The following is a 25,726-nucleotide window of genomic DNA, read 5'->3' on the forward strand; positions in this document are numbered from 1 at the left end:
TATTCATCAGATGCTGAGACATGGTCTTAAGAATAGGTTTAAAAGCGTATCTGTGTTCCTTGTGTGTGTCCAGGCTGGACCCTCATGCTGGGCCTTACTGGTATTCCCGCCGCGATTCAGCTCCTGCTGCTCCCCTTCTTCCCTGAGAGCCCCAGGTACATGCTCATCCAGAATGGAGACGAGAAGAAAGCAACGAAAGGTAAGAAAGTGCGATGTCATCAACATAAAAAAAGCATGGTTCATAAAAAAATCACACCTAACAGGCTTAACGTATTCTGTTCATTTAGACCATATTCTGTAGAAGGTATCCCTCTGAAGTTTAAGAGAAAATGACAATTTTTCCATCGTATATGTCTCTTGTACAGAATGTATCCAATCTTCCATCATTGGTGGTTCAGGCTTAAGCCATCTCCTCATAAGGGGCTTTTTACTCGCAGCCAGTAGGATATACAAACGTCTTCTATCATTAGAATTCAATTTATCCACTGGTGTGTTACACAAAAATCTCAAAGGTTAAAGGGAAAACAAATGAAAAAACATTTTGTAGACGTTCGTGGATTAGAGACCAGTACTGGCGAATAACTTTGCAATCCCAGAAGATATGGAAATGGTTAGCTCCATCTCCCCCACATCTCCAACAAGTGTCACCAGTTCCCCGGTATCTTTGTTGAGCAGGGTTGATGAAAAATCTCTGTGGTGAGCCGTGGTCGGCGGTGCCGTGCGGACCATCATCATCACCACCATCATTCACATTTCGCACATAACTACACTACACATCGAAGATAAACTGAGCATTTATGGCACTGTATGCATTTCCACTCTTAGCACTGCAGCGCCTGCGTGGGTGGGACGACGTGGACAGCGAGCTGTTGGAGATGCGTCAGGAGGACCAGTCCGAGAAGGCCGAAGGTCACCTGAGTGTGTTCTCCCTGCTGTCCCAGCGCTCTCTTCGCTGGCAGCTGATCTCCATAGTCGTCATGAACATGGGCCAGCAGCTGTCGGGTGTCAATGCGGTGAGACGTGCCCATCCAGTTGTCCTCGTCCCTCTCACCATTACTCAGTTTCAGGATGCATGACAACATCTATGTTCTTGCTTATTCACAGGCTGTTGTGTTATAACCATAATGCATTTCTCTCTTTTCTCTCAGATCTACTACTATGCCGACAGCATATACGGCTCTGCAGGAGTCAGGGAGAGTGACATCCAGTATGTCACAGTGGGAACGGGAGCAGTAAATGTCTTTATGACCATAACTGCTGTAGGTACCCAGCAAAGCTGAGGGGAGGAGCTGTTTGTCTGTCTGCTGTTTGATCATGTGAGATGGAGATAACCACTGTGAACGGGGGTTTTGTCATCCCAGGTGTTCATCGTGGAAGCCTCAGGTCGCCGCCTGCTCCTCCTCTGTGGTTTTGGGATCTGCTGCGGAGCCTGTGTGCTGCTCACTGTCGCACTCAACTTGCAGGTATGGTACAGACCTGTCAGCGCTACTAATGCCTGCAACCTGTCACTCTGCTGCCCTCTAGTGGTTCAGTTATTAGTTCCCCAACCTGGAAAGAATCAGAGGAGATTTGCAAGATCCTGTTTATGATCTCAGGATCAGTGGATCAGAGAGTAACGCCTCGTGAGATTGATTTAATTGCAGCTATAGTCTAAAAATGTACTAATTATAGTTAGAGGTGAGTTCGTAAATGTGAGCTGCTTGTAATTTTAACAGCATTTCACATATTATGCTTCCATGTTACTGAATTTAAGTCATTGTTTAGCATATTTTTGGATAACCAGGACACTCTTTTTTTTCCCCAACAGCAGCCACCAAAATCCTCATTCCTACAAGGCTACAGCAACAGGCCTTTAAAATTTTCATCTTAATCTGTGTGAATTTAATTTTCTGCTCTCACCTACACTTTGTCCCCACTGGGTTACAGCTCTGTTGAATAATTAATTAATTAAAAGCACTGAATAAAATTTAACATTATGAAGGCGTTAAACTATGGAGTTTTAAGTGGGGTTAAAACTCCATAGTTTTAACCCCACTGCATTAAAATAGAGGCACTCTACTGTTGTTGAGACCACCACTGATTATGGCTTTTTTCCCCCACTCATCTTTCATGCAATTAACTCAGAGTGGACAGACTTTTGGCTTACTTAGAGTCCAGAACGTGGGTCCCAGTTTGAACCTGCACTGTTGCAAAGGCCTCTACTGTGGACAGTTAGTCAATAATATGTCAAACAGGTTTTTGTAGTTTTGCCTCTTTACATGTTTGTAAATGACGTATGAATGAAATCCAAATTTTCAGATTTTACTCAAGTAGTTTTACGAAAACTTGTCCAATCGCTGTTCAGAAGTTACATGGGTTTTATACATAGTTGTACATATACTAAAACTGCAAAGCTGCTGTGCTTGGGTTGAGATTGGCCATCAAACTACTGTGAAACATTGTTTGAGCACTTCAAATCTGAGCACAGAGTATAGCCCTGTACACTTTACAGTTTGTCCTGTTACTTCTATCAGCAGCCATGTCAGCAACAAACGCCAGTGGTTTGGTTCAAGTCATTCATGCCCATGCCATAGCATTGCCTCCACCATGTTTGACAGATGGTGCAGTATGCTTCAGATCCAGAACCGTTTCTCTGCTTCTCCATTTTTTTTTTCTTCCGTCACTCTGGTTCATCTTGCTTTCATTTATCCCAAGATTTTTTTTTCCAGATCTGTGCAGGCCTTTTAGAGTTTAGTCTAATCTGGCCTTCCTGTTCTTGAGTGTAACCAGTAGTTCGCACCTTGTTATAAAACAGGGGACGGGAACTCCAGGCCTCAAGGGCCAGTGTCCTACAGGTTTTAGATGATCCAACACAGCTGATTTAAATGGCTAAATTACCTCCTCAACATGTCTTGAAGCCCTCCAGAGGACTGGAGGGCTTCAAACTAATCATTTGATTCAGGTGTGTTGACCCAGGGTGAGATCTAAAACTTGCCAGGGTTATTACCAGGGTGATATTATAAATCCTCTATTTCCATTCAGGAAGGTGTCTCCAGATTGTAGATGTTGAAACTGATATGCACAACGATGATATGGATTTTTTTTGAAAGGATTAGTAAATTAAGCTTATATGTTATCAGTTTAATTTGTAAAAGGGTACAGGCCACACTTAACTATGCAACTGTTTGTCAGCTGCCTAATTACTTTTGTGTTTCCTAAAAATGAGACATTATATATAAAAACATCTCTGTCTCCATAGTGTAGTGGTTTATACATCTGACTAACAGGCAAAAGATCCCAGTTCAGTATAGGGAGGAGACCCAAATCCCTTTGGGATTGTGTCAAGAAGGGCTTCTGGTGTTTTGTTTTGTTTTTTTGTTGTTGTTTTTAAAACGCTAAACCAAACATCTGGCACATGATAAATAACAGGAAATTGGATTCAGGTGGGTGTGGAGACCCACATCTCTTTATGTTTGATTTAATTTCACCCGCACTTTATCCCTATGTTTTGGCCATTTCTGAAAAGCCACAGTGAGAACTCCTGCAGGACAGCTAAGGAACAGCAGAATCTGACATGATGACAGATTGGCAAAATAATTAAACAAGACGCAACCAGTAAAAAGCCAAAATAACAAACGGTGTCACCGTGCTACAGATTACCAGCCTCTAATCATGTTGTACGTCTAAGATTCCCATCATGGTCTGAGACAGTAAAGTGATATTTTGGCCCCTTTGTTTGCAGGAGCCATGAAACCTGCACATAAACACTGACTATTAGAGAGAACCGCAAACGCAGTGCTGCCCTCCTTCAAACCTGCAACCTCACCTGGAGCCAATGTTTTCAGACAGGCGTCATTTTCAGCAGCAGTAAAGGCACAATTTAGAGACACAATGGAGAGTAGGCACATTAATCATCTGCCTTTGATCCTCAAGGCCTCCATGTGGAGCCGTTACTGTTGCTCCTGCTTACAAACATCAGAAGGAATAGTTACTGAGAGCTGCTTGTCTGTGTTTGCAGGAGACTGTGACATGGATGCCCTATGTCAGCATCGCCTCTGTCATCATCTACGTCATCGGACATGCCATAGGACCGAGTGAGTCTGTCTGAGTAGACCTGTGGCTTTTTACACACATACTGATTACAGCAGGGCGCTCCATTAGCTGAAGTGTTGTTTAGATGTAACCAGGCATATAATCAAAGTTTGTACATCAGCACTCAGTTTGTTTGAGACATGAGCATCCTCTCTGACTGTGAAGACTGATGATGTCTGTCTCGAGTGTTTTGGTTGTGGTTAATTGCATTTTTGTTCTGCAGGTCCCATTCCTTATGTGGTGGCCACTGAGATGTTCCGGCAAACAGCCAGGCCTGCGGCGTTCATGGTGGCCGGCTCCGTCCACTGGCTCTCCAACTTCATTGTTGGCCTCGTCTTCCCCTTCCTCGAGGTTAGTTTCTCAATTTCTGCAGGCTCAGACTTCAGTGGAATTAGTTCCAGATGTTTTGTCGAGCATAACCAGCAAGGCAGTTCCCCCCACATCCTCACTGTAATGTGATCTTTTATGCCACTTAGAATTGGATTACTTTGATATTTTCTTTGCAATTTGCATAGATTTGCAAACAAGGGATTGCTTTTCTAAACAGGGATTAACCTGTTTAGAAAAGATTTAAGTGCACTCGTTTGCATTTCATCCTTGCAACACAAATATAAAAATTAAGTAAAGAATATGCTGCAACAAACAGTGCGTAAGAGAGGAGAGGATTGCAGTAGATTGCAGTCAGGGTGGAGTGGCTAGAAATGAGTGTCAAGGATGATTTATAACAAGATAGCAGCAAGAGTGAAAGGGAAAGATTACAAGATGGTAGTGAGACCTGCTATGATGAATGGTTTGGAGACTGTGGTGCTAACAAAAAGTCAGGAGGCTGAGCTGGAGGTGGCAGAGCTGAAGAAACCAGTGAGTGTCAGATAGAAAGCACTTCAGCAGAGAGAAAAAAGTCTTCATTGGAATGGGCAAATTAAGCGTTTTGTATAAAGTGCTTCGAGTGCTCAGGTAAAGTAGAAAAAGTAGATTTCAGATATATTTTTTCCTTTTACAACATTTTCCTAATGGTTCAGCACCAAGTTTGATTCAGGTATCAAACTGAGAACAACATTTTAAAAAATCAGTTGGTTCCTCCTGTTTATCATTGATTGCTGTCATTGCTAGAGAATGCAGTTTGGACCTATCACTCACCTACCTGATGCACACTCCACCTTTAGGTGACATTTAGAATATTTCTTGTGCATGTCAAGAAAAGAAGGAGTTTATTTTAGGTGTATGGCTTAGTGTTGCTGGCTGCTGAACTAGTCAGGAACGGTTTCTGTGTGCAAAGCTGGCTTGTTGTTTGACTCACAGTAAACAGGGCAGACTGGAGCCCGGGGTGATCAAAGCAGCTGATTAAAACAGGCAGGCAGGCGCGAAGCTGGTGGATCTAAGCACAAGAGAACAGTGTTGGTTTCGGTCGTCGAGTGAAGTGGGAAAAACTGGAAAGGGAGTGGCTCACCTACTCCTCGTACACAAACACAGACAGAGAAAACAAAATAAGAAAAGGACAAGAAGAGGCACAACATAGGGAATGAGGAGGAGGAAGATACATGAGGAATGCAAACATGCAGAGAGCACCAGAAACAATTTTTACTGCATTTACAACGCCTGAAACATAATGTCGGAGCTTGAATATTATAACACCAGAAAACATATTGTAAAATCTTAAATGAGGAGACATTATGTGTAGGAGTTTTCACTGAATGACGTGATCTTAGATATAAACATAAGCTTCATCTCATGTTTACTTCCTCTTACAAGTTTAAACCTGAAAGTGTAATCAAGGGAAGAAGATGCTTGAGAAACATCGATAAAGAGCAGTGTTTCACTTTTGACCTCACCTTGTTTGCTCTGTTTGTCTCCCTGACATATTTACATTTCATGTCGAGGACCCAGAAATCACATTTCCTCTCCTTCTCTCCCCAGCGAGGCCTGGGCCCCTACAGCTTCATCATTTTTGCCGTCATCTGTCTGGTCACCCTGATCTACATCTGGCTGGTGGTGCCCGAAACAAAGAAGAAGACCTTCCTGGAGGTCTTCCAGATGTTTGCAAAGAGGAACAAAGTGGAGTTAAATCTGGGTGACGGCGATCTGCCGCTGAAAGAGCTCAAAGAGAGCCCACAGGATGCACAGAAGGCCACGCCCTTCTGAAGAAAGAAGGAGAACATTGATAGAAGAGGAAGTATTCGCTGCGGGTGTGGAGCGAGGGAGTGTGTGTGTGGTAGAAGACTTGACAGTGTTTTAATTTTAGATGCCTCTGTGTGCCTTTTCTTTGTATTTGTGCCTGCAGATGTTGGTAGATTTCCATGCAGGCTAAGGTTTGCTGTGAGTCGGTGTATGCACTAGATGCAGCGTTAAGGACGTGTGAAGGAGTCAGTGAGCAGACAGCAGGTCTCTTGTAAGCTTTTATTGATGACATATGAATGCAGTACATGGCTCAAGCTGTGACGTGTTTTTAATATTGGTCTGTAGGCGCCTTGAAAAGCATTTTATTCTTTGTAAAACATACCATGAACCCTTCACCAACAATTCAATCAAATCCCCAACATCAACAGATGATATTCTGGCTTGTTGCAGCATGTTGAAGCTCATACAAACAGAAGCATCAGGAACATCTGTACTGACTGTCCAGCTGCACCCCTCCGTACATGCTCAGTTTTGGTCTGGCCAAAGCATAACTGCCAGAATCTTTCTCTTGGAAATTGAGCACCAAAGGAAACAAAGAGCCAGTTTCTGAGGACAACAGAAAAACAAGAATCAGGCTGGAGAAGCACCAATCTAACTTTAATTGCAGATCAATATCAAATTTTAAAACCACCCACCATATCTGATAGACCTTGAATTGTGAAATCCACCTAAAGGAAAGAAAAAGGAAAGAAGCAAACACTGCAAAGTGAATACAGCCATCCCTTACATATAGCTATGTTTGGCACTTGTAAGATGAACAAGCACCCGAATGACTGTCGTCAATGGATGTTATCAAACACAGTCCAGAGGATGCTCTCGTAGCAGGGCGGAGTGGTGAGGGAGCCCTGAAGAAGTGCTTCAGGTTCTCGGGGAGCATTGAGCGGACATCAAGGTTGGATATGTTCATGGACTGACCTGTGAGGGTTACACAAACACCATGTTAAACTAAACCAGTGAGTTATGGCTCAGCTAGAGGTCACATTTGGATTCTGACCCCAAGTAGAGCAATGTGGGGTTTTTCTTCTGTTTGTTTGTTTTAGTGAGTAACTCACCAGCATACTTGATTTTCTTCAAGTTTGCAATAAAATCACTATAGTAGGTGTTCTCAAAATGGCCACCCTGGAAAGAAAATAAAACAAAGCTGTGTAACATTGATGCTTAAAGTTTCAGTGAAAAGAGATCATTGTGACTTGATCCCATAAATGCAGGCTTTAGAGGATTATTACAGTTTTTTAGGATCTGTGTTGCTTTAAGCTTTATCATTAAATTGTATTTAACATACTTAAAAGGCACTGATGCAACCAAAACTCCAGATTTATTGACCTCTTTTCTAAACAGCTAGAAACCAAAAAAAAGTTGCTTTTTTTTTTTTAACAGACATTCAATAACTCACTTATAATGGTTGCACACATCTGGCAGTTTTGGTCATGTTTTTACAGATATGTTATATTTTTCAGTCATTCTGACTGTTTAATGTTCCTTCTTTGATAGATGTCAGATATTAACTTATGAGTAAAGTGCTGTAGAAGTGAAAATAAAGTCCCAGTTTTATGTAAACTCTCACTTGGATGCATCTTAATTATTTGCTGCTATCACAGTGGATGCCAGCTGTGGCGTTGCTGCGGCGATGACCTCTCAAAGGAAAGGAAAGGAAGCGTCTCATAGCTGAAGGTTACAGGCCGTCTGAGATCCAGAGCAGCCCGGTGGAAACAAGCGCTCATTCACTGTGCTGCCGTGTAGCTGAAGACTATCGGGAGATAGAAATGCATTTACTAACTTTCGATTGTTTCAGCTGTTTGATGAAATGAAAGAAAGTCTTGAAACAGTTCAACAGGAAGCAAGAAATTTGTTTGTGTGCAGATTAGAAGTGGTTTCAAAAAAGAGGGCTGATTAATAGATGCAGGTCATTCTGGTTTCCTTGTTAAAAGAATTCACTCTGATGAAACCCATCATCCCTTTAAACTTCTGCACCTATAATTGATCCCAGTTTGGTTGAGCATGAGACGGACGTTCTTTAAAACCTGGCTTTACTGCAGTGGACAACCTTTGTGTTTTGTAAGCCTACCTCTGCCATGTAGCGGATCCCATCTATGGCATGATCTGCTCCGCTGGCCTCCAGGTCCCAGCCGCCCCAGTGCAGGTGCATCTGGACAGCTGTGTACTTTCCTGGGAGTCCCTCAGTGATTTTCATACTGGGAGGTAGGTCGATTTGAACTGACACAAATATATCATCACAAATCATGAATACTTTACATAGCCGGAAAGCCTTGGCCTACATTTATTTCAGCAGCAGGCATTTCTTTTCAATGTTGACAGTGCTGTTGATGTGATGCAGTGGTGACTTTTCCAAAAAGCAATGGCAGTCATGGAAACTATACATAAATGAGGGGATTTCAAAAAATGGAAATTCTACCTCAACCTCCACGTAAATTTATGCTTTGATAGTTCAGGCAGAAAAACCTGTGGTGTGGTCCTTTCTGTGCATCTGTACAGACTGACACTGTTTGAACTTTGGATTTACATTAGCCTTCTTTGAAATGGATTAACCACCCAGCTCACATGTTGCTGGTTCCCTGGCACGCTGTGGACTTGTTCAGCAGAATAATGTTGCATCTTCAAATAACATTCATTGCCAGAATCGTAGCTGCGCTGTACACCAAATGGTCCATGGTTTTTACAAGAGCCAACCAGCTGTTAAACGAAAAGTATTGGTCCAATAACGCACAGCGCGTTAAACCAGGACACCAAGCAGTCAAAAGAATTTGATCTTTGTGAATAAACAGTAATAACCCAATTTTCATTTCAATCACTTTATTTTTATTTTTCAAAAATGCTATTTGTTGAGTATTTCTGTTGCAAAATAAACGTCTCTACGCTTTACGCACCACGCATCAACATCCATGAAAGCGCAGTTTGAGGTGATTAAAAATACAACTATGCATTAAATTCTTTAAAAACTAATTCAGACACACTGAATGAAAAATGCCCACCCCTGTATGTCCAGTGGATTCCATCATGAGGTGATGGCATCGCATACAGATTTTCTGCAGAGAAAAACACGCAGAAAATCTCCTTCGCCGCGTCTCCCGGTTTTGTCGCGCAGGACAGCGACTCCGCACAGACGTTAAGCTTACATCGCCCGGAGCGGTCCCAGTGATCCTATAGCGTCAAAAAAGCAGCTTTTGTGCATCTGACTGTAACCTGAACTCCGTTTTTAATTTAAGCTTGAGCACATGTTTGATTTCTAAAATCGACAGTCATCTCTGTCATGTCATTATTAGTTTGACAATGAATAAATAAATAAGTCGGGAGCACCTCTCTACCACGAACAACATGAATTAAGGAGCATTTTTCTCTGCGCATTCGTTTAATTTAGGAATATCTTCAAATATAAAGATTGTAAATATCTATGAGCAGTGTTGGTCTGAAAATAGTAATTAGTTGCTAATACTGATTACTTCTCCAATAAAGTAATCCCGTTACTTTACACAATTTCCTTTAATAGTGTTCTGATTACTTATTTTCAAAAGTAATTTGTTACTTTATTACTTAGTTGCTTTTAAAAACATAATACACAACCTGAATATGTTATAAAACAATAGACATTTCAGTCCAATTCTCTTTTTTCTGCATATTTCATTATATAAAATTCCATGAAATGAAAATTTCTCTTTTTAAAACTCATTTTATTAGTTTTAATATTTAGTTTTAATATTTTAACTTTATGCACATTTAAATCTATTTTCTGCATATTCCAGCATATAATTTGTTTTGTTTAAACTCACTTTTTCAAATAGATGCAAGTAAAATAGATGCAAGTAAAACTTCAAGCCAATAGCACAAGTCACCATCAAATGTGGGATGTAAGAAGGTGATGACCTCTCCCTACTGCTGTTCTGCATAGTCCTGAACCCCCTCAGTGAGATCATTGACAAGTCTGGCCATGGAATGGAGCAGTTTTCAGCCACCTCCTGTACATGGATGACATCAAGCTGCATGCAAAGAGTGAACGAGATATCAATTCACTGATCCACACCACCAGGATACAACAATGACATCGGAATGTCGTTCAGACTGGAGAAGTGTAGTCAAGATCCATAGAGGCTGGGGTCTATTACACCAGGCAAGACCCCAGGTGCAGGCTGTGTTAAGATGCCCCTGAGAATATCCAGCACATGGCAGCAAAATGCTAGCAGGCAGGGCATACATGGAACGCCATAACCAAGTGGCTGGCATAGTATACAGAAACATCTGTGCCAAGTATGGCCTGGAAGTCAAAAGCTCAAAATGGGATACGCCCCCTAGGGTGGAGGAGAATGGCCGAGCTAAGATCCTGTGGGACGTCCAGACACAGATGAACAAAATAGTGGTGGCTAACCAACCAGACATAGTGATGGTAGACAAGCAGAAGAAGATGGCTGTGGTGACAGATGTAACGATACCGAATGACAGCAACATCAGGAAGAAGGAACATGAGAAGCTGGAGAAGCTTGTGGTGACTTGTGCTATTGACTTGAAGTTGGCCTCTAGTGTTTTATGCCACATCCCCATTGAGTTCCTGGTGAAGCTTTTAGGATCTCAGGTGTGGGGGATGCAGTCATATGGACCATCCAGTTCTTGTAATCAATCCAGGCAGTGCACAGGTTGGTCAGTCTGGCCTTGCAGGCGACTGCTCTGTCTACCAGTGGGTGGATTTATGCTCCTCTGTTATTCCTGCCAATCCCTTTCTGTACCCTGCTCACTTAATGAGCCTTGTGCCTGTTTACCTTGGCCGTTATGATGCCTGACAGGAGCTTCCATGTGGTACTAAGGGAGGTTATTGCTAGTAGTTGGATGGGACTGGTCCCTTCTGGAGGTCCTTGAGGATCAGGACTGTCCGGCCTTCGTTTAGCCATTCTGGGTGTCTCTCACTGACTAGCAGCTGGCTCACTTGTACTGCCAGACACTCATAGAGTGGAGTCAGCTTCTTGAGCCAGGTTGCTGTGGTCTGCTCTTAGATCCACTAGCCACTTTTATGTGTTGCGTCCTTCTCCAACATGCTCTTCCAGTATTGCTCAATAGTTTAGTTTGTCTCAGTATAGATCAGTTTTGTTCCATGTTGCCATTCGCACCTTTGTTCTACAATAAACCACCTTCACACCTTCAGCGAGTGCCTGCGTGTGGATCCTCATTTATCTTTCCCCACACGGTTCACTCTATTCGCCGTGACAGGATCAGGTGGTTAGTCTCAGTAATGGTGTTGATAGGTATCGTCCGTAAAAGGTCAGAGAGATATGAGGGCGCCAAACCGTTGAAAGCCTGCTCAAACTTGACAAAGTAACCAGTGAAGAGATTTCAGTATTGGAGTAATGTGCTCATATTTCTCATTTTTGGTTAAAATGTGAGCAGCTGCCTTTTGTACCATCTGTAAACCTCTAAAGCTTTTCTTCGGTAGCTCAGAAAGGAGAATGTTACATTAATCAATGCGCAAAGTTTTGGGACAAGTAATGTAATTTATGTGCTCCAATGACCATCATATCTGTCTTATCTGCATTAAGAAGAAGGAAATTATCAGATAACCAGTGCCTAATTAATATAGACCATCTTCTAGTTTGGACAAATCAGCACAGTTTCCAATGGTTAATATGAATATAAATACTTCCCTTAATTCCCTCATATAAATAATTCTATTTATAATAAAAATATTTCCCTGTAAAACCACAAATTTAAATTAGCACAACTGTGTAGTGAAAATTTGCTGAGCTTTACAATTATATATGTATAAAATCAAACTTTGTGGTTTCATTATCTGCTTAAAAGTGGCTGCGTGGAAACAAAGGTTTGTTTCAGTAATACTCAGACTAAAACTCTTCTAAAACTATTAATAAGAATTATTTATTAATTTATATTTATGTTATGTAATTATTTATATTTTAATAAATCCACCTGCACATGGATCAATAAAGCAATAAAGATGCATTATCCTTATCATTCTTTCCTTTAATGACAGCTGCATCAATTGATCTTGTTTAGTGAAGGGTACAGTGCAATGTAAGATTTAGATATCAACATTCATATCCGCTTTTAATCTTCCAGGTGTATTACATAAGAAAAATTAAAAAACAAATTAACCTGAGAGCACAGTTAGCAACATGAGTGCGATAACCATAAACCAATGCCACGCTCTCTAATCTGGTGTCCAAAGGGCAGGCAGGATCCAGTGGGCAGTAATAATAAAGTGTGCTGTTATTACTGCTGGAAGTGACAGCGAGCCCAAACACGGCCATGGCGGACACCGAGGAATGGGGAAAGCCTGTGGAGAGGAAAGGGGTGAGTTACAGTCCACGTGTGATCACAACCATGGTCACAATTTTCTTTTCTGACTTTTCAAATAGCGCTCTGATGTTGTCCCCCTCTCCCCAACAAAAAACAGAGGCTAACTGTAGTCCTGGTGCTGGCAACACTCATAGCTGCCTTTGGTTCGTCCTTCCAGTACGGCTATAATGTCTCTGTGGTCAACTCTCCATCGCAGGTAAGCTGATTAAAGAAAGAAAAGCTTGAATGGAACTCGCTGGGAAGATAATTCGTTCCTATCAGTGCTCTCCTGCTCTTTTCAGTTCATGCAGCAGTTTTATAATACAACCTACATGGAGCGTTACCACAGCCCGATGGAGGAGAACGTCCTGACTCTGCTGTGGTCTCTCTCCGTGTCCATGTTCCCTCTCGGAGGCTTCTTCGGCTCTCTGATGGTGGCCCCTCTGGCCAACAAACTTGGGAGGTGAGAATCTGCTTCATTCCACGTGTAGTTTAGCATGCTCTGCATGTTTCTTGCAACTAATGCTTCATCCCTGCTACAGGAAGGGCACCCTCCTCTTCAACAACATCTTCTCCATCGTCCCTGCTATAATGATGGGAGTCAGTGAGATCGCCAAGTCCTACGAGATCATCATTGTAGCCAGGTTTATAGTAGGCATCTGTGCAGGTCAGCTCCCGAATTTAACAACAGCCCAGGTTAAGGATCAGGCGTGATCAGGCGGTTTAGCTTCACCCGTGCATGCTTTCCCACCTGCAGGTCTCTCTTCCACTGTGGTGCCCATGTATCTGGGTGAGATCGCTCCCAAAAACCTGAGGGGAGCTCTCTGCATTGTTCCAGAACTTTTCATCACTTTTGGCATCCTCTGCGCCCAAGTGCTGGGCATTAGAAACATACTGGGAAACAGCACAGGTAGTTAAGTTTTTACATGTTTGATCATTTATTCATCAGATGCTGAGACATGGTCTTAAGAATAGGTTTAAAAGCGTATCTGTGTTCCTTGTGTGTGTCCAGGCTGGACCCTCCTGCTTGGCCTTACTGGTATTCCCGCCGCGATTCAGCTCCTGCTGCTCCCCTTCTTCCCTGAGAGCCCCAGGTACATGCTCATCCAGAATGGAGACGAGAAGAAAGCAACGAAGGGTAAGAAAGTGCGATGTTGCACAACTACACATCGAAGATAAACTGAGCATTTATGGTACTGTATGCATTTCCACTCTTAGCACTGCAGCGCCTGCGTGGGTGGGACGACGTGGACAGCGAGCTGTTGGAGATGCGTCAGGAGGACCAGTCCGAGAAGGCCGAAGGTCACCTGAGTGTGTTCTCCCTGCTGTCCCAGCGCTCTCTTCGCTGGCAGCTGATCTCCATAGTCGTCATGAACATGGGCCAGCAGCTGTCGGGTGTCAATGCGGTGAGACGTGCCCATCCAGTTGTCCTCGTCCCTCTCACCATTACTCAGTTTCAGGATGCATGACAACATCTATGTTCTTGCTTATTCACAGGCTGTCGTGTTATAACCATAATGCATTTCTCTTTTCTCTCAGATCTACTACTATGCAGACATCATATACGGCTCTGCAGGAGTCAGGGAGAGTGACATCCAGTATGTCACAGTGGGAACGGGAGCAGTAAATGTCTTTATGAGTGTAACTGCTGTAGGTACCCAGCAAAGCTGAGGGGAGGAGCTGTTTGTCTGTCTGCTGTTTGATCATGTGAGATGGAGATAACCACTGTGAACGGGGGTTTTGTCATCCCAGGTGTTCATCGTGGAAGCCTCAGGTCGCCGCCTGCTCCTCCTCTGTGGTTTTGGGATCTGCTGCGGAGCCTGTGTGCTGCTCACTGTCGCACTCAACTTGCAGGTATGGTACAGACCTGTCAGCGCTACTAATGCCTGCAACCTGTCACTCTGCTGCCCTCTAGTGGTTCAGTTATTAGTTCCCCAACCTGGAAAGAATCAGAGGAGATTTGTAAGACCTCTCAGGATCAGAGAGTAATGCCGCATGAGGTTGATTTAATTGCAGCTATAGACAGGCCTTTAAAGACTTCATCTTTATCTGTTTCATTTTAATTTTGTTCCCTCACCTGCACTTTGTCCCCATTGGGTTCCAGCTCTATTGAATAATTAATCAATGAAGAGCACATTATGAAGGTGTTACTCATGGTTTTAACTGCAATAAAAAAAAATAGAGGCACTGCTGCTGTTGAGACCATGATTATGGCTTTTCCCCCCACTCATCTTTCATCCATTTAAGTCAAAATGGATGGACTTTTATCAGAATGTGGTGGCGCAAAGGAGGAAAACCAGTAAAGATGACTAAAGGGTGTTGACAACGCCACCTGGGGAGGGAGTTACACCCCAGGAGAGATTTCTATAGCCAATGCAAATGCCATACTAGTTACAGAAGCTCGTTATTAGCAAGCAGAGGTGAGGCAGAACAATTTTACAATCAATATTTATTAGGAAAAACTAGTAAAAGCATAGACCTGTAAAATAAGAGAACTTCTTAAGGTAGCAGGGCTGACAATGCAAGACCGATAATTAAACACTTTATTAACAAACAATGATTAAAAAGACAAGGCTCACTGCTACGGTGCTACTCTAGTAAAATAGCAGTTTGGTAAAATAACTGAACAAAATAGTGGAGACCGGCAACTTGACGAGGCAACCTACAGAGAGGAGTGACCAAGGGTGCCATCAATTACTCACCCGTGTAGTTTCACTGCAAACCTCACTGTCACTCTCACTGCAATCTAAAGGGTCCAATCTACCTATTTCCCAGTTTGTACACTCTCATGTATCAGGGGGGATGCAACCTCACGTGCCTAGGCCCACAACAAGCGGCTGTACCGCCGTTAAGGCAAAAAAAACCAACAAAACATAAAAGATTTAACAAGTCAGTAAAAGAGATATAAACAAAACAAGAACAAATACACCCTAAGATACAATTCTTTATAAAAGCATGATCAAAATACAAACAATTCAGAGTAAAAAAGACCATAAAACCAGGAGCCAGTCAAGGCCAGTCCATAAAACAACAACAAGCCTACAACAGTGTGGCACGATCCACTTTTTCAAATGAGCAGCTTTCCTGAAGAAATAAAACCGCTCTGCAGTGCTTAGCCGCCTGACACTCTTGGCCACCTTGGACGGGGAAAGAATACCAAATGGCTCTCTGTTAGTGAAGCCCAGCTCTTTCTTATAACGTCCTCTAATTATTGGCTGGGAAGGGTGTGGATGTTAGCTCTGCATTCGTGGACATCACGTAAGAAACCAACTTACCCAAAATCTACTTCACTACAAAAGCATCACAAAAACATCACCTCAGTGTTGGTCTAGGGTCCCAGTTTGAACCTGCATTGTTGAAAAGGCCTCTACAAACAGGTTTTTGTATTTTTCCTCTTACACATTTGTAAATGACATATAAATGAAATAAAAATTTTCAGCTTTTACTTAAGTGGTTTAACAAAAACTTATCCAATATCTGTTCAAGAGCGACGTTTTATACATCGTTCTGCATCTACTGTAACTGCAAAGTTGAGATCAGGCCATCAAAGAATTTCTTCTTCTTCTTTTTCTCCTTCTTTGTGAAACTATTGGGTCCCTTTTGTGGTTTGCTTTGGGTCTTTATCCATTTTTACTGTGAAGTGTTGTCTGATCACTTCGGATCTGAGCACAGAGTATAGCCCTGTACACTTTATAGTTTGTCCTGTTACTTCTATCAGCAACAAACGCCAGTGGTCTGGTTAAAGTCATTCATGTCTATGTCAGGTACAAGTTCACCTTGGTTTCATTTATCGCTAAAAAAAATTCCCAGATCTGTGCAGGCCTTTTAGAGTTTAGTCTAATCTGGCCTTCCTGTTCTTGAGTGTAACCAGTGGTTTGCACCTTGTTATAAACCATCTGTATTTCCATTCATGAAGGTGTCTCCAGATTGTAGACGTTGACAATGTTATGCATGACAATGACATGGATTTTTTAAAAGGATTAGGGGCTGTTTTCCACTAATCCTCCTGGAGTAAATTAAAGGAATATAAATTAAAAAGTAAATTAAAAATTAAGCACATATGTTATCAGTTTAATTTGAACAAGAGTAAAGACTGCACCTGATCATGAAACTGCTATTCATTTGCCCAATTTTGCTGAATGTGTTTGCTGAAAATGAGAGATTAAAAACAGCTTTGTCTCCATAGCGTAGTGGTTTAGAGATCAAATCATCCCAGTTCAGTGCCGTGAGGAGACCCAAATCCCTTTGGGACTGTGACAGGAAGGGCTTCTGGTGATTTAAAAAAACAAAAAAGAAAGCTGAACCAAACATCTGGCACATGATAAATGGCAGGAAACTGGATGCAGGTGGATTGGAGGTCAGACAACAATGATTCGTTTTTTTCTTTTTCTTTTGTCCCTACCTAGCAGTTGGCAAAGGAGGTCTATGAAGCCAATACAAGGCTGTGGGTGCCGTAGGGGTTCCAGCTTGGTCAACGATGTCTTTCAAGGCCTTACGATCTATGGCCTTGACCTTTGCTTGCTCGATGGATAGATATTGTTGTTTAAGATCATCTTCGATTTGCAGTCGATGAACACAATCCCTGTCCTCTGTCTACATTGAACTCTTTAGTTGATCAGTTGGCGAAGAATGAAAATCTGATTGCAGCAATCCCTCCCAGGTCGAAAACAGGCTTGCTCTTCTTTGCTTTACTGCTTACAATGTTTTTGCAGGCGCAACCGGATTTTCATTGTGATCTTACCAGTGGTGGAACAGAGGCTAATTTCACGGTAGTTCTTGCACTCACGGCTGTGGCCTTTACCTTCTCTGTTCTCCAGATCAGTCGAAGTAGTCCATGCAGTTGAGAAATGAGGATATCCCCTCCCGTTTTGATTGCCTCTGCAGCGACGTGGTCTAGCCTGGGTGTTTTCCCATTCATATGCTTGACTTCTTCGATTGTTGGTTCGGTGTCCGACAATGGGAAATGGTGGGGGTCGATTTCGGGAGGCACTGTAGTTGGGCCTGGGTCATGGTTGTAGAGGCCATGTTCTTTAAAACAATGAAGGCGTTTGGTTGCTGAGCGCACAAAGGTACCATCTGCTTTCTTGGTGTTGTCGTTGGTGGAATTCAACTTGTCACTTAGACCTCGCAACATGTAGTAGAGTGTGCAGTTTTCATGCCTTGACAATGCTTCTTCAAGGTCTCCAACCACTTTCCCAGAATGCGTCCCTCTTCATCATCCTGCGCACTTGTAGATTGAGTAGGCAGCAACTAATAAATATAATAATAAATATAGTAACTAAAAATAATATAGTAAATAATTAAATAATTTGACTTTGATTACTGAATCAAAGTCAACCAGTTTTGTTCTTTTGTGTTCTGCTACTAGGTTGAGAGTTTCATTGGATATCCATAATTAGCTGTGGCGCCGAGTTGAGTAGTGATCAGAGCCAAAGACAACAATGATAGCCATTTAAATATGTAATCTTTGTATGTTTGATTTAATTTCACCCGCACTTTATCCCCATGTTTTGGCCATTTCTGAAAAGCCACAGTGAGAACTCCTGCAGGACAGCTAAGGAACAGCAGAATCTGACATGATGACAGATTGGCAAAATAATTAAACAAGACGCAACCAGTAAAAAGCCAAAATAACAAACGGTGTCACCGTGCTACAGATTACCAGCCTCTAATCATGTTGTACGTCTAAGATTCCCATCATGGTCTGAGACAGTAAAGTGATATTTTGGCCCCTTTGTTTGCAGGAGCCATGAAACCTGCACATAAACACTGACTATTAGAGAGAACCGCAAACGCAGTGCTGCCCTCCTTCAAACCTGCAACCTCACCTGGAGCCAATGTTTTCAGACAGGCGTCATTTTCAGCAGCAGTAAAGGCACAATTTAGAGACACAATGGAGAGTAGGCACATTAATCATCTGCCTTTGATCCTCAAGGCCTCCATGTGGAGCCGTTAATGTTGCTCCTGCTTACAAACATCAGAAGGAATAGTTACTGAGAGCTGCTTGTCTGTGTTTGCAGGAGACTGTGACATGGATGCCCTATGTCAGCATCGCCTCTGTCATCATCTACGTCATCGGACATGCCATAGGACCGAGTGAGTCTGTCTGAGTAGACCTGTGGCTTTTTACACACATACTGATTACAGCAGGGCGCTCCATTAGCTGAAGTGTTGTTTAGATGTAACCAGGCATATAATCAAAGTTTGTACATCAGCACTCAGTTTGTTTGAGACATGAACATCCTCTCTGACTGTGAAGACTGATGATGTCTGTCTCGAGTGTTTTGGTTGTGGTTAATTGCATTTTTGTTCTGCAGGTCCCATTCCTTATGTGGTGGCCACTGAGATGTTCCGGCAAACAGCCAGGCCTGCGGCATTCATGGTGGCCGGCTCCGTCCACTGGCTCTCCAACTTCGTCGTTGGTTTAATCTTTCCCTTCCTCGAGGTTAGTCACTCAATTTTTACAGGTTCAGACTTCAGTGGAATTAGCTGCAGATGTTTTATCAAGCATAACCAGCAAGGCAGTTTATGTCCTCGATATATTGTGATCCTTTATGTCACTTATAATTGGATTACTTTGATATTTTCTTTTCAGTTTGCATAGATTTGCAAGCAAGCTGGCGAGCTGGCAGGTAGGAGGAAAAGAGAAAGAACACAGAGGAGATCCATGGATGTAGTGAAGGAGGACATGCAGAGAGTTGTGTGACACAGGAGGATGCTGGGGATAGGATGAGATGGAGGCCGAGGTTTGATTCAGGTATCAAACTGAGAACAACATTTTAAAAAATCAGTTGGTTCCTCCTGTTTATTATTGATTGCTGTCATGCTAGAGAATGCAGTTTGGACCTATCACACCTGATGCACACTTCATCTTTAGGTGACACTTAGAACATTTATTGTGCATGCTCAAAGAAGGAGTGATTTTTCTTGGGTGGATGGCTTAGTGTTGCTGGCTGCAGAACTAGTCAGGAACGGTTTCTGTGTGCAAAGCTGGCTTGTTGTTTGACTCACAGTAAACAGGGCAGACTGGAGCCCGGGGTGATCAAAGCAGCTGATTAAAACAGGCAGGCAGGCGCGAAGCTGGTGGATCTAAGCACAAGAGAACAGTGTTGGTTTCGGTCGTCGAGTGAAGTGGGAAAAACTGGAAAGGGAGTGGCTCACCTACTCCTCGTACACAAACACAGACAGAGAAAACAAAATAAGAAAAGGACAAGAAGAGGCACAACATAGGGAATGAGGAGGAGGAAGATACATGAGGAATGCAAACATGCAGAGAGCACCAGAAACAATTTTTACTGCATTTACAACGCCTGAAACATAATGTCGGAGCTTGAATATTATAACACCAGAAAACATATTGTAAAATCTTAAATGAGGAGACATTATGTGTAGGAGTTTTCACTGAATGACGTGATCTTAGATATAAACATAAGCTTCATCTCATGTTTACTTCCTCTTACAAGTTTAAACCTGAAAGTGTAATCAAGGGAAGAAGATGCTTGAGAAACATCGATAAAGAGCAGTGTTTCACTTTTGACCTCACCTTGTTTGCTCTGTTTGTCTCCCTGACATATTTACATTTCATGTCGAGGACCCAGAAATCACATTTCCTCTCCTTCTCTCCCCAGCGAGGCCTGGGCCCCTACAGCTTCATCATTTTTGCCGTCATCTGTCTGGTCACCCTGATCTACATCTGGCTGGTGGTGCCCGAAACAAAGAAGAAGACCTTCCTGGAGGTCTTCCAGATGTTTGCAAAGAGGAACAAAGTGGAGTTAAATCTGGGTGACGGCGATCTGCCGCTGAAAGAGCTCAAAGAGAGCCCACAGGATGCACAGAAGGCCACGCCCTTCTGAAGAAAGAAGGAGAACATTGATAGAAGAGGAAGTATTCGCTGCGGGTGTGGAGCGAGGGAGTGTGTGTGTGGTAGAAGACTTGACAGTGTTTTAATTTTAGATGCCTCTGTGTGCCTTTTCTTTGTATTTGCGCCTGCAGATGTTGGTAGATTTCCATGCAGGCTAAGGTTTGCTGTGAGTCGGTGAATGCACTAGATGCAGCGTTAAGGACGTGTGAAGGAGTCAGTGAGCAGACAGCAGGTCTCTTGTAAGCTTTTATTGATGACATATGAATGCAGTACATGGCTCAAGCTGTGACGTGTTTTTAATATTGACCTGTAGGCGCCTTGAAAAGCATTTTATCCTTTGTAAAACATACCATGAACCCTTCACCAACAATTCAATCAAATCCCCAACATCAACAGATGATATTCTGGCTTGTTGCAGCATGTTGAAGCTCATACAAACAGAAGCATCAGGAACATCTGTACTGACTGTCCAGCTGCACCCCTCCGTACATGCTCAGTTTGGTGTTTCCCCAGCTGAAGACATTTCCCACCACCATGCTGTTATTCATGCATTGCATTTGGTCTCGGATATCTGCTGTGGTCAGCACATAGTCCCACACGTTGACATCAGTCATCTTCCCCACAAAGCCATCAGCATTGAAGATTCCCAGTAAGCCATCCTGGTCTTTGCCCAGAAGGAACACACCGCCAGATCTGATTGTATAATCCCTTCTGAGGTACCGCTGCTCCCCCACCATGCCGTTAATCCAGAGCTCCGCACCGCCGGTGTGCGACGACCAGGTAATGCAGTAGTTCACCCAGTCCTTGGGCTTGAAGTTGTGCGGCAAGTTGACAAACTCGTTGCCAATCCAGAGGCCGACTTCTCTCGCATCCCTGTCCTCTCCGATGGAGATCATCAGCTCGTTGTCATTGCCGTTGCTGGAGTAGGAGATGACGGTGTGGACTCCTTCGACCTGAGGCAGGACGTGCATGCAGACGGTGAAGGCGTCCAGGTCCATGGGGTGGCTGAGGCTGGCCAAAGCATAACTGCCAGAATCTTTCTCCCGAAAGTTGAGCACCAAAGGAAACAAAGAGCCAGTTTCTGAGGACAGAAAACAAGAATCAGGCTGGAGAAGCGCCATCTTACTTTAACTGCAGATCAATATCAAATTTTAAAACCACCCACCATGTCTGGTAGGCCTTGAGCTGTGAAATCCACCTAAAGGGAAGAAATGAGAAAGTAGCAAACACTGCAGAGTAAATACAGCCATCTCTTACATATAGCTATTTTTGGCAGTTTTTAAGATGAGCAAGCACCTGAATGAATGTTCTTTCCAATGGATGTTATCAGACCCTCGATCTTGTGGAGCCTGGATTCCATTTCATCTTGCCGACAAAATGCTGAAAAAACAAACAGTCAAAGGAAGCACTGAGAAATAGACTCAAGCTTGCACATCTCCTTCCACCCAACACCAGTTCTAAGGATAAAAATAATAACATCATTGTGCAATCGTGTGGTAACGATAAGCTACACACTTCCTTTCCCGAGGCGCGGCAAGAAAGAAGACTCCACAATACGCCCATTGAGAGGCTGAGCAATGCGGTAATCATTCCAGAGGGTCTTGTTGTCCATGTCCATCAGTGTGCTCTCCAGTTTCCTGATCTGAACGCAGCAGAAGAGCAGATAAGTTTGTGGCACAGCAGCAAAATAGATTTAAAAGAAACCAATTCCCTTCAACAGTTTTCCACTTAGGACTTAGGCTTATGACTTTATTTTAAAAAAACATCAGTGTTCTTGAAAAAAATAGTTTTGGAGCAGAGGGCTCTCTGGGCGGCCTTACCTGGTTGTGTGAAAGAGTAATGGGCGTATCAAACACAGTCCAGAGGATGCTCTCGTAGCAGGGCGGAGTGGTGAGGGAGCCCTGGTATCTGAAGAAGTGGTTCAGGTTCTCGGGGAGCATTGAGCGGACATCAAGGTTGGATATGTTCATGGACTGACCTGTGAGGGTTACACAAACACCATGTTAAACTAAACCAGTGAGTTATGGCTCAGCTAGAGGTCACATTTGGATTCTGACCCCAAGTAGAGCAATGTGGGGTTTTTCTTCTGTTTGTTTGTTTTAGTGAGTAACTCACCAGCATACTTGATTTTCTTCAAGTTTGCAATAAAATCACTATAGTAGGTGTTCTCAAAATGGCCATCCTGGAAAGAAAATAAAACAAAGCTGTGTAACATTGATGCTTAAAGTTTCAGTGAAAAGAAATAATTCTGACTTGACCCCACAAATGCAGGCTTTAGAGGATTATTACAGTTTTTTAAAACCTTTGTGTTGCTTTAACATTCATCATAAAATTGTATTTAACATGCTTAAAAGGCACTGATACAACCAAAACTCCAGATTTATTAACTTGTTTTATAAAGAGCTAGAAACCAAAAAAAAGTTGATTTCTTTAAAAAAAAAAAAATACAACAACGGACATTTGATGAGTCACTTGTGACTGTTGCACACATCTGGCAGTTTTGGTCATGTTTTTATAGATAAGTTATAATTTTTAGTCATTCTGACTGTTTCATGTTCCTTCTTTGACAGATGTCAGATATTAACTTATGAGTAAAGTGCTGTAGAAGTGAAAATAAAGTCCCAGTTGCATTTAAACTCTCACTTGGATGCATCTAAATTATTTGACTCCAAACTGCTGCTACCACAGTGGATGCCAGCTGTGGTGTTGCTGTGGCGATGACCTCTCAAAGGAAAGGAAAGGAAGCGTCTCATAGCTGAAGGTTACAGGCTGTCTGAGATCCAGAGCAGCCCGGTGGAAACAAGCACTCATTCACTGTGCTGCCGTGTAGCTGAAGACTCAATAAAGCCTATAACCCGGCAGGATGAGCAGAACAAAGTATCGCAGACTTCAAAGACTGTCAGACTGTTTGCCAAATTTATGTTTTTTCACTGCAAAGTATGTTATTTTTCACTTTCTAAACTTCTCACAGTGTCAGTTGTGGTCTTCTGTCTAACAGAACACTTGTATTCTGTGCAGTTGTGTACGAGCCTAGTGGTTAGAGAGAGAAGAGAGGAAGGGGTATTTGTGGCTCACGTACTTCATAGAAAAAGGCGAGGACAGCAAGCCCGTCTGGCTTATCTCTGGCCTCAGTAAAGCTCTTGTACTTGTCAGAGTTGTAATGGACCACATGCAGCTGGAAGAGAAGGTTAAGAGTCAGGAGAGGTTAAGTGCCAAATATGCTAAGTGACCTACGATTTGGATGGAAACATCAGGAGATAGAAATGCATTTACTAACTTTAAATTCAGTTTTAATCTAAGAACAAATCGATTGTTCAGCTGTTTGATGAAATGAAAGAAAGTCTTAAAACTGTTCAACATGAAGCTGCTTGTGCGCAGCTCAGAAATGGTTTCACAAACGAGTGCTGATAACTAGATGCAGGTCATTCTGGTTTCCATTCTGATGAAACCCAACATCACTTTAAACTTCTGCACCTACATTTATAATATATCTCAGTTGTTGGTTGAGCATGAGGAGGACATTAAAACCTGGCTTTACTGCAGTGGCCAGCCTTTGTGTTTTGTAAGCCTACCTCTGCCATGTAGCGGATCCCGTCTATGGTGTGCTCTGCTCCGCTGGCCTCCAGGTCCCAGCCACCCCAGTGCAGGTGCATCTGGACGGCTGTGTACTTTCCCGGGAGTCCCTCAATGATCTTCATACTGGGAGGTAGGTCGATTTGAACTGATGGCGACACCAATATATCATCACAAATCATGAATACTTTACATAGCTGCCGCTGTATGTCTGATTTCCGGAAAGCCTTAGCCTACATTTATTTCAGCAGCAGGCTGGTCAGTGTTATCAGTGCTGTTGATGCGATGTGATGCAGTGATGACTTTTCCAAAAACTATTGCAGTCTCGGAAAATATAGATAAAAGAGAGGATTTCTAAAAATGCAAATTCTACCTCAACATCAACGTAAATATTGGCTTTATAGTTCCGGAACTATTGCAGAAAAAACTGTGCTTTGGTGGTCTCTGTGCAAGTTAATAGTGAACTTAGTAAACTTAGTAATTTTTGGTTTTTTGTAGGCTACTATTATTATTTTTGCCGACTTTTCTTACCGGAGTGCCCGTTGTTGGACATGAGAAAAGTCCCTTTCTGCGCGTCATATCCGCTGAATTCCAATTGTAACAAGTCAGGGTTGTGCCTAACGTTGCGCCGCTGGATGTCAATCGGGGACTGCTTCTTACCGCCGCACGCAGGGTACTGGGTTGCCCAGTGCATTTGATCCAAAGCGCCCTCTGTATGGAAAAACAGACAGCTGATTATCCGCTTAAATGCCAAAAGGTTCCTAGAGTGAGATACATGCACGAACAGACTGACACTGTTTGAACTGTCGATTTACATTAGCCTTCTTTGAAATGGATTAACCACCCAGCTCACATGTTGCTGGTTCCCTGGCACGCCGGGGGCTTGTTCAAGAAAATAATGTTGCGTCTTCAAATAACATTCACCCCCAGAATCTTAGCAGCAGCTGCGCTGTACACCAAATGGTCCCTTCATGGTTTTTACAAGAGTCAACCAGCTGTTAACCAAAAAGCATTTGTCCAAGAAGTCACCCGGGGCACCAAGCAGTCAAAGGAATTTGATCTTTGTGAATAAACAGTAATAACCCAATTTTCATTTCAATCACTTTATTATTATTTTTTACAATGCTATTTGTTAATTAATTGTGTTGCACAATAAACGGCTTTACGCACGCTTTACGCACCACTCCTCAACTCCAGTGAAAGCACAGTTCTAGGGGATTTAAAAAAAAGAATAGTGCCGTAAATTATATTAAAACTAATACAGACACGCTGAAAGAAAAATGCCCACCTTTGTATGTCCAGTGGATTCCATGATGAGGGATGGCATCGCCGACCACATAGGCGAAAAGCGCGGAGAAAAACACGCAGAAAATCTCCATCGTTGCGTCTCCCGGCTGTGTCGCGCAGACAGTGACTCCTCACAGAGGTTTACTCTCAAGATTGAAACAGCAAGTGAAAGGGGGGCGGGGGGTGAAACTTCTGCTGAAAACGCCCGGAGCGCTTCCCAGCAGTCCCACAGTGTCAAGAGAGCAGCTTTTGGCTGTCAGCTGAACTCCCTTTTTAATTTAAGTTTGAGCTCATATTTGATTTCTAAAATCCACTGTCCTCTAGGTCATGTCATTATCAGTGGTTTATGGTTTTTGGCAATGATTAAATAATTAAATCAGTCAATCAATCAGGAGCACCTCTCTATCAAAAAACAAGATCAATTTAGGAGTATTTTCTCTGCGCATTCATTTAACTTGGAAAAAT

The 25,726-nt window shown here is 42.8% G+C and overlaps 3 protein-coding genes across 5 annotated transcripts in view; 2 read left to right on the forward strand and 1 right to left on the reverse strand.

Annotated features, from left to right (window-relative positions):
- LOC102306034 (solute carrier family 2, facilitated glucose transporter member 5) overlaps window positions 1-6,407 on the forward strand; it is an 11,658-nt gene extending 5,251 nt beyond the window's left edge. The window contains exons 6-12 of the mRNA XM_042227422.1: window positions 74-199; window positions 826-1,013; window positions 1,149-1,259; window positions 1,362-1,463; window positions 3,998-4,073; window positions 4,295-4,422; window positions 5,986-6,407. Of these exons, the coding sequence (XP_042083356.1) occupies window positions 74-199; window positions 826-1,013; window positions 1,149-1,259; window positions 1,362-1,463; window positions 3,998-4,073; window positions 4,295-4,422; window positions 5,986-6,210 (956 nt within the window). The 3' untranslated portion in view covers window positions 6,211-6,407. The remainder of the gene's footprint in view (window positions 1-73; window positions 200-825; window positions 1,014-1,148; window positions 1,260-1,361; window positions 1,464-3,997; window positions 4,074-4,294; window positions 4,423-5,985) is intronic.
- A 44-nt stretch (window positions 6,408-6,451) lies between these two features.
- ca6 (carbonic anhydrase VI) lies at window positions 6,452-25,420 on the reverse strand. Of its 3 annotated transcripts, none has more exons than XM_042228414.1 (11): window positions 25,263-25,420; window positions 24,506-24,685; window positions 23,974-24,122; window positions 23,481-23,576; window positions 22,517-22,583; window positions 22,222-22,379; window positions 21,917-22,043; window positions 21,698-21,781; window positions 21,567-21,599; window positions 20,881-21,482; window positions 6,452-6,697 (listed from the first exon to the last, which is right to left on the reverse strand). In XM_042228414.1, the coding sequence occupies exons 1-11, from the start codon at window positions 25,351-25,353 to the stop codon at window positions 6,665-6,667; spliced, it is 1,620 nt and encodes a 539-aa protein (XP_042084348.1). In that variant the 5' UTR covers window positions 25,354-25,420; the 3' UTR covers window positions 6,452-6,664. The 3 variants fall into 3 exon arrangements, with proteins under 3 accessions (XP_042084348.1, XP_042084345.1, XP_005914985.1); XM_042228411.1 differs by having other exon boundaries at window positions 6,452-6,674; window positions 20,858-21,482; XM_005914923.3 differs by lacking the exon at window positions 6,452-6,697 and having other exon boundaries at window positions 20,635-21,482.
- LOC102306349 (solute carrier family 2, facilitated glucose transporter member 5) lies at window positions 11,480-20,545 on the forward strand. Its single transcript, XM_042228618.1, has 13 exons — window positions 11,480-11,508; window positions 12,465-12,555; window positions 12,659-12,757; window positions 12,843-13,003; window positions 13,083-13,207; window positions 13,298-13,450; window positions 13,553-13,678; window positions 13,759-13,946; window positions 14,080-14,190; window positions 14,293-14,394; window positions 18,561-18,636; window positions 18,858-18,985; window positions 20,169-20,545. Exons 1-13 carry the CDS (start codon window positions 11,480-11,482, stop codon window positions 20,391-20,393), a joined length of 1,614 nt encoding a protein of 537 aa, XP_042084552.1. The 3' UTR covers window positions 20,394-20,545.
- Window positions 25,421-25,726: the final 306 nt, after the last annotated feature.

Source organism: Haplochromis burtoni, unplaced genomic scaffold (assembly GCF_018398535.1).
Source record: "Haplochromis burtoni strain Fernald_Lab_line unplaced genomic scaffold, NCSU_Asbu1 Contig_9, whole genome shotgun sequence".
Lineage (NCBI taxonomy): Eukaryota > Metazoa > Chordata > Actinopteri > Cichliformes > Cichlidae > Haplochromis > Haplochromis burtoni.

Coding starts and splice junctions, on each gene's coding strand:
- LOC102306349 (XM_042228618.1), top strand. CDS start 11,480: ATGGTGTTGATAGGTATCGTCCGTAAAAG. Junction 12,556..12,658: donor AGCCTGTGGAGAGGAAAGGG/GTGAGTTACAGT, acceptor AACAAAAAACAG/AGGCTAACTGTAGTCCTGGT. Junction 12,758..12,842: donor TGGTCAACTCTCCATCGCAG/GTAAGCTGATTA, acceptor TGCTCTTTTCAG/TTCATGCAGCAGTTTTATAA.
- ca6 (XM_042228414.1), bottom strand. CDS start 25,353: ATGGAGATTTTCTGCGTGTTTTTCTCCGCGCTTTTCGCCTATGTGGTC. Junction 24,123..24,505: donor GTCCAACAACGGGCACTCCG/GTAAGAAAAGTC, acceptor TGTCGCCATCAG/TTCAAATCGACCTACCTCCC. Junction 21,782..21,916: donor GCCGCGCCTCGGGAAAGGAA/GTGTGTAGCTTA, acceptor TTGTTTTTTCAG/CATTTTGTCGGCAAGATGAA.